Source organism: Penicillium odoratum, assembly GCF_028828045.1.
Source record: "Penicillium odoratum strain IBT 22623 chromosome Unknown utg000008l_segment0_segment0, whole genome shotgun sequence".
Taxonomy (NCBI): Eukaryota; Fungi; Ascomycota; class Eurotiomycetes; order Eurotiales; family Aspergillaceae; genus Penicillium; species Penicillium odoratum.
This window is the reverse complement of record NW_026643150.1, coordinates 2018817-2032324: the sequence shown is the minus strand read 5'-3', so window position 1 is coordinate 2032324 and position 13508 is coordinate 2018817. Positions and strand designations below refer to the sequence as shown.

At 50.2% G+C, this 13508-nt stretch overlaps 5 protein-coding genes across 5 annotated transcripts; 3 read left to right on the top strand and 2 right to left on the bottom strand.

Annotated features, from left to right (window-relative positions):
* Nucleotides 1–515: 515 nt before the first annotated feature.
* N7520_010963 (uncharacterized protein) lies at nucleotides 516–2506 on the top strand (the record flags this gene model as incomplete). Its single annotated transcript, XM_057144896.1, has 3 exons — nucleotides 516–551; nucleotides 639–899; nucleotides 968–2506. 3 exons carry the CDS (start codon nucleotides 516–518, stop codon nucleotides 2504–2506), a joined length of 1836 nt encoding a protein of 611 aa, XP_056990650.1.
* Nucleotides 2507–2944: 438 nt separating this feature from the next.
* On the top strand, nucleotides 2945–4201 carry N7520_010962 (Eisosome component PIL1/LSP1 family protein; the record flags this gene model as incomplete). Its single annotated transcript, XM_057144895.1, has 3 exons — nucleotides 2945–2949; nucleotides 3221–3728; nucleotides 3818–4201. The coding sequence occupies 3 exons, from the start codon at nucleotides 2945–2947 to the stop codon at nucleotides 4199–4201; spliced, it is 897 nt and encodes a 298-aa protein (XP_056990649.1).
* Nucleotides 4202–4714: 513 nt separating this feature from the next.
* On the top strand, nucleotides 4715–6048 carry pre2 (proteasome core particle subunit beta 5; the record flags this gene model as incomplete). The annotated part of the gene is made up of 6 exons (XM_057144894.1): nucleotides 4715–4846; nucleotides 5043–5150; nucleotides 5224–5379; nucleotides 5436–5484; nucleotides 5534–5643; nucleotides 5713–6048. 6 exons carry the CDS (start codon nucleotides 4715–4717, stop codon nucleotides 6046–6048), a joined length of 891 nt encoding a protein of 296 aa, XP_056990648.1.
* Nucleotides 6049–6207: 159 nt separating this feature from the next.
* Nucleotides 6208–8272, bottom strand: N7520_010960 (arylsulfotransferase; the record flags this gene model as incomplete). The annotated part of the gene is made up of 2 exons (XM_057144893.1): nucleotides 6208–7476; nucleotides 7529–8272. 2 exons carry the CDS (start codon nucleotides 8270–8272, stop codon nucleotides 6208–6210), a joined length of 2013 nt encoding a protein of 670 aa, XP_056990647.1.
* A 991-nt stretch (nucleotides 8273–9263) lies between these two features.
* N7520_010959 (DNA-directed RNA polymerase I core subunit RPA135) lies at nucleotides 9264–13055 on the bottom strand (the record flags this gene model as incomplete). The annotated part of the gene is made up of 2 exons (XM_057144892.1): nucleotides 9264–10069; nucleotides 10121–13055. The coding sequence occupies 2 exons, from the start codon at nucleotides 13053–13055 to the stop codon at nucleotides 9264–9266; spliced, it is 3741 nt and encodes a 1246-aa protein (XP_056990646.1).
* Nucleotides 13056–13508: the final 453 nt, after the last annotated feature.

Sequence of the window (13508 nt, the reverse complement as noted above, 5' to 3'; positions counted from 1 at the left end):
TTCTGGTATTGCAGAGGCTATAGAGCAGCGATTAATTCTTCCGTCCTCACATCTTTCGTTGCCAGATAATTTGTCTCGCTCATAATATGTACTAACATTCCCAAGTTCTATGCATGGGCCTAGTATCTTGAGCTTTAGATGTATCCATTCAATAAGCTTATATAGCCAGACATTCATAGTATCAGAAAGGTAATAAGCCCAAGGATTTAACAATTTCAATAAACCACCTGTAAATATTTTAGAATGGACGTGAATTCATACATTGACAGTATAGATATGTTAGTGCCTCAGGTGTCCTGCATAGTTGGTTTGTACACTCAGCCGGACCGCATCAAAAATCTCCCGCGTCGCGTCCCCCAGGAGCTCCATCCACCCTGACAAGGTCACCGCTTTCATCTTCATCGCATTTCACATTCATCGCAATTCGGTTGTATCGCATCCATTACAATTGACCACGTGCTATAAGTACTGTGCAAACCATTGAATCTATTATCTCACAAAAGAGTGTTATCAAGATGGATGACCCGGCGAGCCGTATGCCGGCGCAGCTGGTAGGATACCCCAAATTTCATTCAACATGGCGTAGCAGGAAAGATGTTGAAGAATTGAGCAAACACTGACATGATCGCCATACCTAGCTGCCTCACATGCACTTGGTTTCTCACCACCGCTATCCGAATATGCACATGATGCCCGCCGAAACAGCCGTGGAATACTTAACCAGCGCACCCCGAGTCTGCCAACAGAAACCTATGCACTGGACCCTTCTGGAGGGTCCTGCAGATGGCAATGTCATGCTCACTTGGCAGCCTATGGCGCATTTGGGCAACAACTTTGCCAGCGACGGTTATGTCTGGGCCGATGCTGAGCAGGCCTTCAGCTTTGAATCTCGAGGCTATGTATGTGATGCCACATGATCCTATATCGCATATAAATGAAGAAACTTGGGGGCTAATACTTGAACCAGACTGTGGAGATGTATGTCCATCGCAGTGGATATCTCCCTCCGCATGAGAATGTGGCATCGCACACTCGAAAGCGCTATCGTCTTGTTTCATCCAAAATCCCCAACGGCCCTCAGCCCGACCCATCATTGTGGATCGTCCACTATTCACGCGCCCCTCAAACAGACCACGTCCCCGCTGCCCGTATTCCCGTGACCCCGCAGGTTCAAAGCATGATGAGCCAACGACGTTTCCTACAAACTCAAGGTCAACTGAGTCGCAAAGAATTTATGCTCCATGACCGCAATAGCTGGCCAACCATTCCTTTTCCTCAACAGATTTCTTCGCAAGGCTTCACTCAACCTCAACCCCCTTACGCCAATGCTGCTGCTGCCCAGGCCCGACCGGGCTTCTACCCACCTCAGGGTCACCCAGCCGCCGCTCACCCAGGCAAAATCCAACGTCCACACCGCGCCTCCTCCGCTGCGATTGCTGCTGCGACCGCTGATTTTTCGCTTGAGGATGAGGATGTGTCGAGTGGTGATATGATTGATCAGTTGACCCCGCGAGATATCAGTAAGATGCGCTATACACTACACCACGAGTGGATGGAAGATATTTTTGCATCCCCTTATTCTATGTCTCAAATCACCCCGGTTTCGCTTGGTCTGGGCCGCAAGGGAGAGCTGGAGTCCTTGACGTCGGCCTACTTTGATACTCCCGGTGGTGGAGAAGGTCCAGACAGTGATGTCCCGGAAGCATCCAAGCTAGGAGAAGTCAAAGCAAACGAGTTTGCGAACCAGATCGCTAAGAAGATCGCTGAGACAAACGCCGAGATGGAGAAGATGAAGAGGCAACACGCTCGTCGGCTGGAGCAATTCAACCGCAGCTCGCTTTTCAAAGATGCTGAATTGCGCCTCAGGGAGGCGGCCGCTGATCCTGCTGCAACAGGTTCCGAGGTGTGGAGATTGGAGGGCCGAATTATCATTCCCTCCGAAGAGGATGAGGCCCCGCCGATGGATTATGTTGAAGAAAAGGCCAAATACAAGGTGGATGATGTCGTTCGCGATGTTGAGGGTTCTTGCAAGAGGCAGATCATGCCGGAGCCCAAGGTTTCATGTGTAGAGAAGGGTGGTCTCCTGGAGAAGATCGAACCCGAACACAAGGATGAACCCGAGTCCTTCACCAACGACATGGTTATGGACCACGCCGACAGCCTTCTGAACCAGTTTGGCAGCCCAGGCAACGGAGCTTCTGCACCATCCGGTCCTGGTGATGTAGACATGGACCTGGGAGATCACCTCGGTGGTGCCAATGGTGAAACTGGTGGCTGGGTGATGGTGAACAACGAGAATAAGGATGAAGCCGGTGGAGACACGAGCTTAGAGGGCGCCGCTTTCGATTTTACCAACATTGACAGTGCCGGTGATGCATTGGCCGCCTACACCGAACAGCATGGTGATCTTGACCTGCCTGATATGGAGGACTCAGCATTCGGAGACGCCTTCCACGCTTCGGATAATGAACATTCGCACCACCCAGATGCCGATGATATGTCATAGTCGGATTAGCTGTCTGTTTTATGTATTTCTCGCTCGGAAGGCGCTCCTGGATTTGTTTCGTTCTGCGTTTTAGCACACTACAGACCTCGTGGTCTGCGTCTGGTGTTTTGTGGGGATATCTGGATCTGATACGCTATTCACGTTTTTCCTGTGTCAAATAAAACAAGAATTTTAGTGACGAGGTCGTCAATGATATTACTATGATTAATATGTATTGCCTAGCTATATGGTAAATCCTCCCTGGAGATCCAATTTACCCTAGCCAGACAACTCTACATAAACGGTGGAAACTCGGAACGGACGATCACGATTCAGATCTCTTACGAGGTACAACTCAAATTTTCAACTCTTCCACTCATACCAAGCTAACCTCTCAAGCATTTAGGTCACGCAGAGCTGCAATCGGAGTGTATGAGCTCACCATCCGTATCTCCCGTCATGACGTCAGTCAGCCACCGGGACTGCACTTCCTGCTGCACCGAAACAGCAATGATATGGAAGATTAGGTTGGGCACATCGTCATGGGAAGGAGCTTTCCTGCATATAACTAATACCAGCTCCTCCCATTTCCCTAATCACCTAGTAACCTAGCACCATCCTAGGTTAAAATCCTGCGCAACCACTGAATATTAATTTTTATCGGTATTCATTTCCATACAAGACAAAATGTACTTCCACCTTCCATTTTACCACTCACTTTACTAACACTATAAGGAACCGCACAATTTCCATCCGATCTCGCCGCGATCGCGAACCACCCCGCCACCGCTTCAGCATCGCAACGTTCCGCGGCATCCAACAGCCCGAGCTAAGCAAGCGTCTATCCAGACTAATCAAATCCGAGAATAGCGCAATCGGCGCCCACGAAGCTGCCGGTCGCGAGCGCGGATCCATCGCCGCTCAGCTTTCGGAATGGGGCGAGTCTACCGAGGATGATGCCGTCTCCGATATCTCGGATAAGCTGGGCGTTATCCTTGCAGAGATGGGTGAGCAGGAGGATGTCTTTGCGCAGAATCTTGAGGATTACCGAGGTGTTCTGAAGCATATTCGCAATATGGAGGCTTCTGTGCAGCCAAGTCGGGATCAGAGACAGAAGGTTACCGATGAGATTGCCAAGCTCAAGTACAAGGATCCATCTAGTCCGAAAATCGTGACGCTGGAGCATGAGCTCGTCAGGGCTGAGGCACAGAGCTTGGTTGCTGAAGCGCAGTTGTCGAATACGGTATGTGCTGAGCTACTACCATCTTTCATTTCGGGGATCTATATATCCGGTCAAAGTTGCTCTAGGATAATTGCTGATTCATGTGATAGACTCGAACAAAGCTCAAGGAAGCCTTTGACATCCACACTGCTGCTGTCATCGAGCGTGCCGAGAAACAGATTATTCTCGCTCGTCATGCACGTCGCCTGCTCAACTTCATCGACGACTCCGCCGTTGTTCCGGGTGATTCTCGCCAGGCCTATGACCATGAGTTCGAGGCTCGCGCAGTCCTCGAAGATGCAGAGGCTGATCTTCGTGCGTGGCACTCTACCGTTGAGCCCATTACTTCTTCTGCAACCCAGGTGAATGGAAACGTAACCCACGTGGCTGATGACAATGAGTCGGAATTGACCAACGGCGTTGATATGACTGGACCCCCTGATGATGTCTCGTCTTCCAAGGAGCTGGAGGAGCCTGCTGTGTTGGCCTCTTAAATATTTTGGATATTGAAGCTTGAATTGCTTTGAGGGAATTGGGTCTTTAGCCATGTTCATGTACACTTTATTGATGACTGCGATCAGATTGATGGGTAAATGGGTATTGATTTGAATAAGTAGTGTGAGCCGGTTCCTGGTCTATCCAAATATACGTACGGAATACTTTGAATTGATTGGATACTTGCGTTCTAATACATTGAGGTGCAACACGAGTGTGTTCCAAGAGTATCTTCGAAACGACAGTTCTCCATATATCCATACCTATTTCCCCTATTCAAAAAGAATTGTAGATAAAATCCTCGCATTTAAATATATAAAATATATGAAATTCCCTTCATGATTGAACAAGTCTGATACATTTGATATACGGATGCACGTGACCATAGGCGCCCGAGTGACGCGGAATCCAAGCTCCAGCCCGGAGCTGCCCCATCATCACCTCTTCAGCTCGTCCTCCATTCATCTCCACCCAACCTCTATATCCTCGTCGCTCATTCCCATTCGCACATCATGGACAAGCTCGTCGCCCAGTACTCGCGCCCGCAGCACCAGAATGATTTTTACTCGGAGCAAGAGCAACAGGAACTCACTGAGAGCCTCCCTCCGCTCTCCCTCAAGTTCGCCCTTCCTCCTGTCGACAACGTGAGTCCTTGATCGCATTCATTTCATTGTGTTCAAGTTTGCATGATGCTCCTACACTGGAGATTGTCTGCCTTGTCCGTTCATCCAGGCCCAGGCCCAGGCCCAGCCTGTCAGCCAGGATCACGGCAACTGGAGCTCCCAAAAAGAATCTCATCAACAGAAGAACCCTGGCTAATCACATATTCTGCTTCATTAGCACGCTTCTTGGCTCCGTACCATGACTGATGACCACTCCAACCCAAGCTGTCCCATCAAGCTCGCTCACGGAACAACAACCCTGGCCTTTCGATTCCAGGGCGGTATCGTACGTTCCATCCCGATCGGCTTCGCCATGTGCTTCTGCGGTGTATCGGTACTGATTAATTTTGATGCTTTAGATTGTGTGTACCGACTCGCGAGCGACAGCCGGAAATTGGATTGCTAGCCAGACAGTGAAGAAAGTCATTCCCGTGTCGCGGTTGAGCCGTGGTGAGGACAAGCCAACTAATGAGCCTACACCGGGTTTGTTGGGTACTATGGCCGGTGGTGCGGCGGTAAGTTTGAGGATGCATGCGACTGGCGATATCGTTGGTTTCTGATGAATCTATAGGATTGCCAATATTGGTTGCGGTATTTGAGTCAGCAGTGTACTCTGCATGGTATGTTCATCAGTGGCAGTGGAGAGGATTATTATGCTAATGGGAATAGAAATCCGACACAAGCGTCGTATTACTGTCGCTGCCGCATCGAAGATCCTTGCCAACTTGACTTATGCTTACAAGGGCTATGGCCTGAGTATGGGAACCATGCTTTGTGGTGTGCGTATCAAACAATCCTACTTACCCATCGTGATGAATTGGTTCAGTTGATCTAACCCTTTTTTCCAGGTGACTCCTCAAGAAGGACCTGCTCTGTACTACATCGACTCAGACGGCACCCGGCTGCCAGGCAACCTGTTCTGTGTTGGATCCGGTCAGACATTCGCCTACGGTGTTCTGGATGCCAACTACAACTATGACATGTCCGAGGAGGATGCGCTGGCTCTGGGTCGTCGCGCTATTTTGGCTGCTATGCATCGTGATGCCTACTCTGGTGGTTTCATTAACTGCTACCACGTTAAGGAGGAAGGATGGGTGCACCATGGATTTGATGATATGAACCCTATCTTCTGGAAGACGAAGCTAGACCACGGCGAGTTCTCGAATGTCACATCGGAGTTGTAAGTGATATAGGACTGGTTGAATGTATTATTCTGATGCTAGGATCATGGTTCCTTAATTGATCATTTCATGACTACAAGTATTTCGCTTTTATAGTATACCATTTTTTCGTGGTTTATATCTGTAAGGGTGATCATTAAGTACATTTCAAGGTTATTCTATCTATTTACAAAACCTGATTAGTCCTCTCTCCTCTGTGTTGGAGACAAGAGCCTGACTTTCGGCTCTTGATCCATTACAATCATGTTGCCCGTCATCATTCTCCTCTTCATCACCATCGACATCACTGTCGTCTGACTCCAATGCAAACTTGTCTGACTCCAAAGCAAAGTCTTCAGCTTCCACGCGATTGTAATCTCTCCTTCGATACCACCAGAACACACCAGCAGCAATGATAGCCACGCCAGCAACACTCAGCCCAGATGCAAGTAAAGCGATCGCTGTTTTAGACAATCCTCTACGCGGGTGCTTCAATTTCAGTTTCAAAGCTTTCTCTGCAGCGAGGAAACCAGCAAAGGTCGAGTTAGACTCGTCAAAAGCATCAACGGCAATGGGCAATGATGTACCTTCCAAGTCCACAATCTGACTGGACCGAAGAGTATTTCCATCCGCATCCATAGCCTCGGCCCAGATGTATCGCCAACTCTTCTTTTCCTCCACAATTATCAACTTGGTCTCAAAGCCAGTGCGAACGGACCTCGTCACCACCTGGCCTTTGGTGTTCAACGCCTGTCCCGCTTCAATGCCTTTCACCACCCACTCCGCTACCTCTGTCGCCCCGTTCCAGCTCACATAGACGACTAGCTCACCCTTAGGGCTCATCCGTAGCGCAATGGACGGATCCCACCACGGCTCGGCAACCCAGTCCATCTTGTAGGCACGGTAATTATCCAATGCATCGGGGATCTCCAGGCTATGCCATGGTGAAAACTGTACATCCATCACCGTTTCTCCTGTTGAACTATGCTCTGTGAATGTAGGACATCTCCCCCATCCGATAAACACGTTACCGAGGTCTTTATCCCCGGCTTTGTGCGAGAGAACCTGCACGCTCCCCTGGCTTTGGGCCTGAAGTTGTGACGGATGCTGAAATTCGCGGAGAAGCCGGACATTTGGCGGCGAGGCTGTAGTGTTGACGGCGATGTGCAAACCACGCGAGCATTCCGTATCGCAGATACCATGCGACGTGTCTTCGACATGGTTATCAAAAAGCGTTATCTCCGTCTCGTCCGTGCCGGGTACAAAACGTGCATGATGTTGCCAGGCCATGGAAAGAACGGGCTCAGCATCTTCCATTCCATCGGCAGGTGATAATTCGACAAAGTCATTGCGTCGACCGCCCAGTGTCCAGATAATTTCGCCACTCTGGCCATCGATAAGCATTATTGAATGTGTATGGCGCATTGAGATAAGATAGTTGCCTGCTTTGGTCTGGAAAGGAAGTTAGAGGCGCATTCCCAAGCAACGTCTGCGCTGTCCTTACCTTTTCAATGCTGTTCAGGTGGTAGGCATCCCAGCCCATACCTCGAGGCTCATGTGATTCCATGGGGTTTATATGGTCGAGTGCACGCCAGTCGAAAAGCACTTCATTCGTCTCGAGATCGATCTCCTGGAAGATGGCGTTCAAAATCCCGAAATATGAAGGAGCCTTCCAACTTGGATCCAAAGAACTGCCCCGTGCACGTACTTTGTCCACGCCTGTAACCAGGGCCGTCCCATTCCCTGTAAATGCGAATTCATGCAGATCACTATGCACCTTGATATTCTGTGCAGAAATCTTATACACCAGCCGATAGGTCTCATCAAAGGCAAGACCATACCCATCCCCAATCCCGTTTCCTTTTTGGCCTTCCCAGAAAGTGAGGTATTTCTTCCCCCGATTCTCCTGGACGCGAGTGCCAAACACATTTTCGAAAGAGCGATTCAAATAGACGGCGGATAAATCATTGGCATCAAGAATCAGCGGTGATGAAAGTGGCGATGTTGTATTTCCATCATGCTTAATAAAGATATGTGACCCCGTATCAGAAATCGCACTCTGATTCCACACAGAAGCCTGTAACACGGGAGTAAATTCGTCGCTGGAATGAAATTCCAGATGTGGTCGATGTCCCAGATCTCCATCATTATATCCGTCGTAATCCGTCGATACGAAATCTGCCTTCACCGCGCTCGCCAGTGTAAGGCCCCATGTTAAAGAGGACAATCGAAATCGAAAGCGAACCATGGTCGGTGAATATGTTTCAATTCTCTTTATAATTGATATGGTATCAAGCACAGCCGCCCACAATATGTCCTGACAGCTTGAGGCGGCCTGGGATGTAGAACACCTTTAACAACGACATTATACACGGAAAAGGAAGAAAAGAGAGCACGAGTCAGCATGAAACGTATGCGCAAACCAGTATCCATCTAAGCCAATCATCCTCCTCCTAACCAAGTCCCGTCCATAACTAAACTATATGGAGAAAAAAAATCGTCAGCGGAACATTAAAGCTTGCGTACGCGTCCGCGTTCATTAGCGCTTGGCCCTCGTGTACGGAGAGAGCCGAACCGAACCAAACCAAAGCACCTGGGGCTGGAAAAAGTCAGGTAAAGCAGTTCAAGTGTAGGGTTTGAATGCTATAGTTCCTAAGTATAAAGATAAGCATTCTCGCAGTCCTCATAACGGTTCAAAATTGCACCATTTCAAGGAGCAGAAAAGCCTTCGTCATCGCCAAGTTTAGCGGGTTAAGGGGCGGAGTGGAGACTTTGGTTTTTTCTGTTATCACTTCGTACATCTCGTACGCTAAACTGTTCTTAGCTTAGTATTGGCGGAATTTAAGCAAATGATCGACGGGTCGTCGCGTGTCTTACGATATTTCGACTTGGCAAGACACGGCATTTCCAATCCGAATTTATTTAAAGGATATACGGATGAATGATACATATAATTTTTATTAAATATATGGGGATTACCCGTGGGTGACGAATCTTGTTCTCGGTTACCGAATTACTAGTTGGTGGGGTGCACATGTGGATGATACTTAATCCACGGAAGATGAGCCGAGATAAGGGTCACTAGGAATGATTATTGAAATTGAACCCAGTTCATCCATTGCGTATAGAACATCGAATATTAACATGAAAAAAAAAAGCCAACGCTCCATCTATGACATGATTAAATCACAAATTTTTGAAACAAACACCCGTATACCGAAGTATATAATTGCACGTTTTTAGTTATCCACCTTGAACTTCATCCGGATACCCATGGCCGCTAACTCGACATCCAAGAAGCGGAGCACACCGGGAACTGCGACAACAGTCACATCGTCACCACCAACGTAACGCAGACCATCACCGTCCTCCCAAGCCTCAGCACGAGAATCATCGAACGTAGCCTGGCGAGCGCAGCGACGACAGCGGACAATGCCATTAACACCGCCCAACGCACCGCCCACCGTGGACGCACCACCGGGAGCCTGCTGGTTAGGAGCAGCCTTCGCCGCGGCAGCAATAGCACCAGGGTTAATGGTCGCGCGAGAGCGGGTCGAGCCCGAAACAGCAACCTGGGTCGACAGGAACGAGCCACAGCAGCGACAGATCCAGGTAAGTTGGGAATCGGAGCAGTTCATCAATCGATCCTGGAGGAGGAAGGCTGCTCCGTGCGCAATCAGGGAATCACGCTCCATCTCTCCGACACGGATACCACCTCCCTTGGCACGACCCTTCACGGGCTGGCCGGTCAAGGCATTGACGGGTCCGGTGGTACGCACCTGGAACTTGTCGTTCACCATGTGACGCAGACGCTGGTAGTAGACGACTCCCATGTAGATGTCGGCGGCGAACTCGCGGCCCGTGATACCCGAGTATAGGGGTTCGTTGCCGTAGTAGTTGTATCCGGCCTTCTTAAGCTGGTGACCGAAGTAGTCGGTGGCGGTGTTTTCTTCGGAGAACTGGAAGGGGGTACAGTCTTGCGGGTGGCCGTGCAGGGCACCGGCTTTACCGGCCATGGACTCGATCATCTGGGCAATGGTCATACCTGGCTGAGGTTAGGGGGAATTTCCATCACATTGGTGGTGGGTGAACTTACGAGATGGGAAAGCGTGAGGGTTGATGATCAGGTCGGGCTGCATGCCACTTTCGGAGAATGGCATGTCACCGGCAGGCCACAGCTGCGAACAAACACCCTTCTGTCCGTGACGGGAGGAGAACTTGTCACCGATGATGGGTTTACGGGGAATGCGGTACTTGACACTGATGGACTGCATGGGCTCGGCGCCGTTCTCGGAACCCATGATGCGGATGCTTTCGATGTAACCCGCTTCGGCATCCTTATACTTGAGGAAATGGGTGATACCGTCGACGTTCACGTAGGAGTCGGTTGCGGCATCGTAGCGCACGTCGTGGAACGCCGCAATCTTGTCTCCCTCCTGTACGCGAATACCAACATGGGGCAGACCGTCATCGTCGATGAAGTTGCGCACCTCGGCCCGAACCTCGTCTCCGGGAGCAAAGCCAAAGAGCTTGCTCACCTCGCGCCGAGACTTGCGGCGGTCCTTGTCGGCCAGGCTGTGCACCTTGGTCTTGTAGATGGTACCGTGACCGAAGCCGCGCTCGTGGGAAGATTTGTTGATAATCATGGCGTCGTCCATGTCGTAACCGGTGTAAGAGATAATCGCAACGATGGCGTTCATTCCGTTGGGGAAGTTGTCCAGACCGTAAGCGTTGTACAGGGGTGGTCGGACAACAGGAGTCTGACCAGTCTGCAGACGGTACAGCTTGTTGTCGGTACGGTAGGCGATAGAGGTACCAGGAGTACCCATGGTTTGCTTGCTCATCTGGCACTGGTACATGTTACGAGGAGACTGGTTGTAGTCGGAGAAGGGTGTCATGTTGGCCACAATCGAGAGGATGTTGGTCGGGGTGAACTCGATGTGAGTAGAGAGACCAGCAATCAGGTCAGATTCCAGGCAGGCAATCTCCATGTATGGCTGCTCGAATGGTCCGACATAATCCATCTTGTCCAGAGCAAGGTATTTGACCGGTCGGTAGAATCTTGCGGACTGGGAGAACATGTAGATACCGGGGTACTGTCCACCGTTCGAGTTGGGGATATAACCAATCTCCAGGCCGAGTGGAATATTGTTCAAGCCAGCCACCTTCCAGTAGCGGAGAGTGTCGTGGATCTTGCGAGCCTGCTCGGGCGAGCAGGAACCGATGATTCGGCCGTCCAGCTGAACGACCACGCTCTCTTCAGTCGCAACGGAAGATTCAGCCTTGACACCAAGCTGGACCAGAGTGCGGGGCAAGCTGGAAACATCGAGGTTATCCGTGGCAATCAGACACTTGTGCGCCAAGTGATTCAATAGACCACAAGGAGAACCATCAGGAGTGTGAACAGGACATAAGAAACCCCAACTCTCTGGCAGCAGCTTACGCACGGTAGTGGTCTTCAGTTGCGCGAAGAAACTACCACGGTGAATCATTCGGAAGTGACTGATGAATCGGTAGAAGTTAATCTTCTCAGCCATGACAGTGTAACCAGATGTCTGTTGCAAATCAAGACCAGTAGGACTGACGAGGTTACCAGTCGACAGGAAGTACTCGAGAGCCTGACCGATATTCTCGTTGGAACGCTTCACGATCTTGGACAAGAAATCACGCTCGAATGAAGGATCAGTGAACTTGGCATTGCCGTTGCGGATGGACCAGTCTCGTGTGATCGGTCCAAATGATCGAAGCCACTCCTCAATACGCTCCTTGAGGATCATGCCGTACAAGAAACCACCGAGCAGGACCTCCTGGTTGGAGACCGCATCAGGGTTATCGGGAGCACAGTCACCGGCGACAAGGGCGTACAATTTGCGGATCATGAAAATTACCATCTTGAACTTGTCATAATCTTGGGTCTCAGTAACGTTGACGTTACCCAGATGAGGCAGGACAACGCGGCGCAAGAACTCAGTACCAACCTCCTCGTCAGACACATCCTGAGAAACACCCATCACAGGACGGAAACACTTGCCCAGGTGTGCACGGCAGTCGGATTTGCTGTGCTTGCCGTAGGCCTGGTAGGTTCGCAACAAGAGCTCAACACGATCTGTGACGAAGGTGTTTTTCATTCCCTTGGAGTTGACAGAACCAACAATGCCCTCGAAAATCTCACGGTCATTGGTCTCAACCAGGGCCTTGAGAATCATCATAACGGGAACAAGGAACTCGTTCTTGCGCCATGAGAAACGGAAGGTGACATTACCGTCGGAGAGGTAGTGCAGAACGTTGGTCTGGGATGTCTGATCGGGGCGAACGGATCGGATCTGCACACCAAACTTGGTGTAGGTGTGACCACGCTTGACGAACGAACCACGGATGATAGACATGGGGAAATTCCGCTTGCCAACGATCAACATACGGATGAGCTTCTCATTACCGTTCACAATATAATAACCACCCAGCTCTTCCGACTCTTCCTTGTGTCGGACCAATTCTTCGGGGGTAGCGTTTTCAAGGTGGCAGCGGTTGGTGCGCACCATGATTGGAACCTGACCCAACTCACGCACGGACTCCATCCAGTCGCCATTGTTCACCTGGAACTCCAGACGGGCACGGAGCTTGGCACGATATGTCGCATGGCGCTCACGGCACTCGGAAGGGTAGATTTCGCGGTTCTTGGTGCTGTACTTGTTGGTGGGCGGGAGGACGGGTTTGTCGAGGAAAACCTCCTTCACGCGGACATTCAAACGGTTGCGCTTCGGTGCGCGAAGGCCTTCGGCCATGCGGACCTTCTTTTGCTCGGGAGTTTCGAGTTCTCCATCAAGGAATGTCTTGATGCCAATATCTTTCAATCCTGCGTCCAAGATCTTGCTGTCCTCGAACAGAGCATTGAAGGAATCGATGTGTGGTCGAATTGACTCCGCCAGGGACGGGTAGGCCGTGTGGTCCTGAGGAGGATTCCTAAAGAGGTTCTCCCGGCGGAGGGTGTCATAGTGCACCGACCACTTAGTGCTAGTATTGGTAGGAGCCATGATGAAGCTCACGGGCTTGTCCGGATTTTCGTTTTTTTTTTCTTGGTCGTAACCCAGTCAATGGAGTGGTATTCAACTGGGTGGAGTATACAGTATGGGGCGACCAAAGAAAGGCCCCTGCTAGCTTTAGCCTGCCAGGAATACCAGCAAAGCGATGAGAGCCGGTAATTGGCAGCTTTGAAGAACAATTGGAGATGATTCTGCTTGGGGAAATTTTTCGATGTGGAACCCGTTATCGTCACGTGTGATAAGATGTATGTTCATGCCTGAGGTGTCAATGACGAACACCTGAGCTTCTATATAACAAGAATTACAACATGTGAACGACTACATGAAATCCAGTTGTTAACTGTTCTTTATACATTCATCATTAATTCTAAAAATAATTGACTGTTTATTTCCTAGTAGCAGAGTCACCTCGCTGCGTCAGGCCGCGAATGGAGCCTAAGCGCC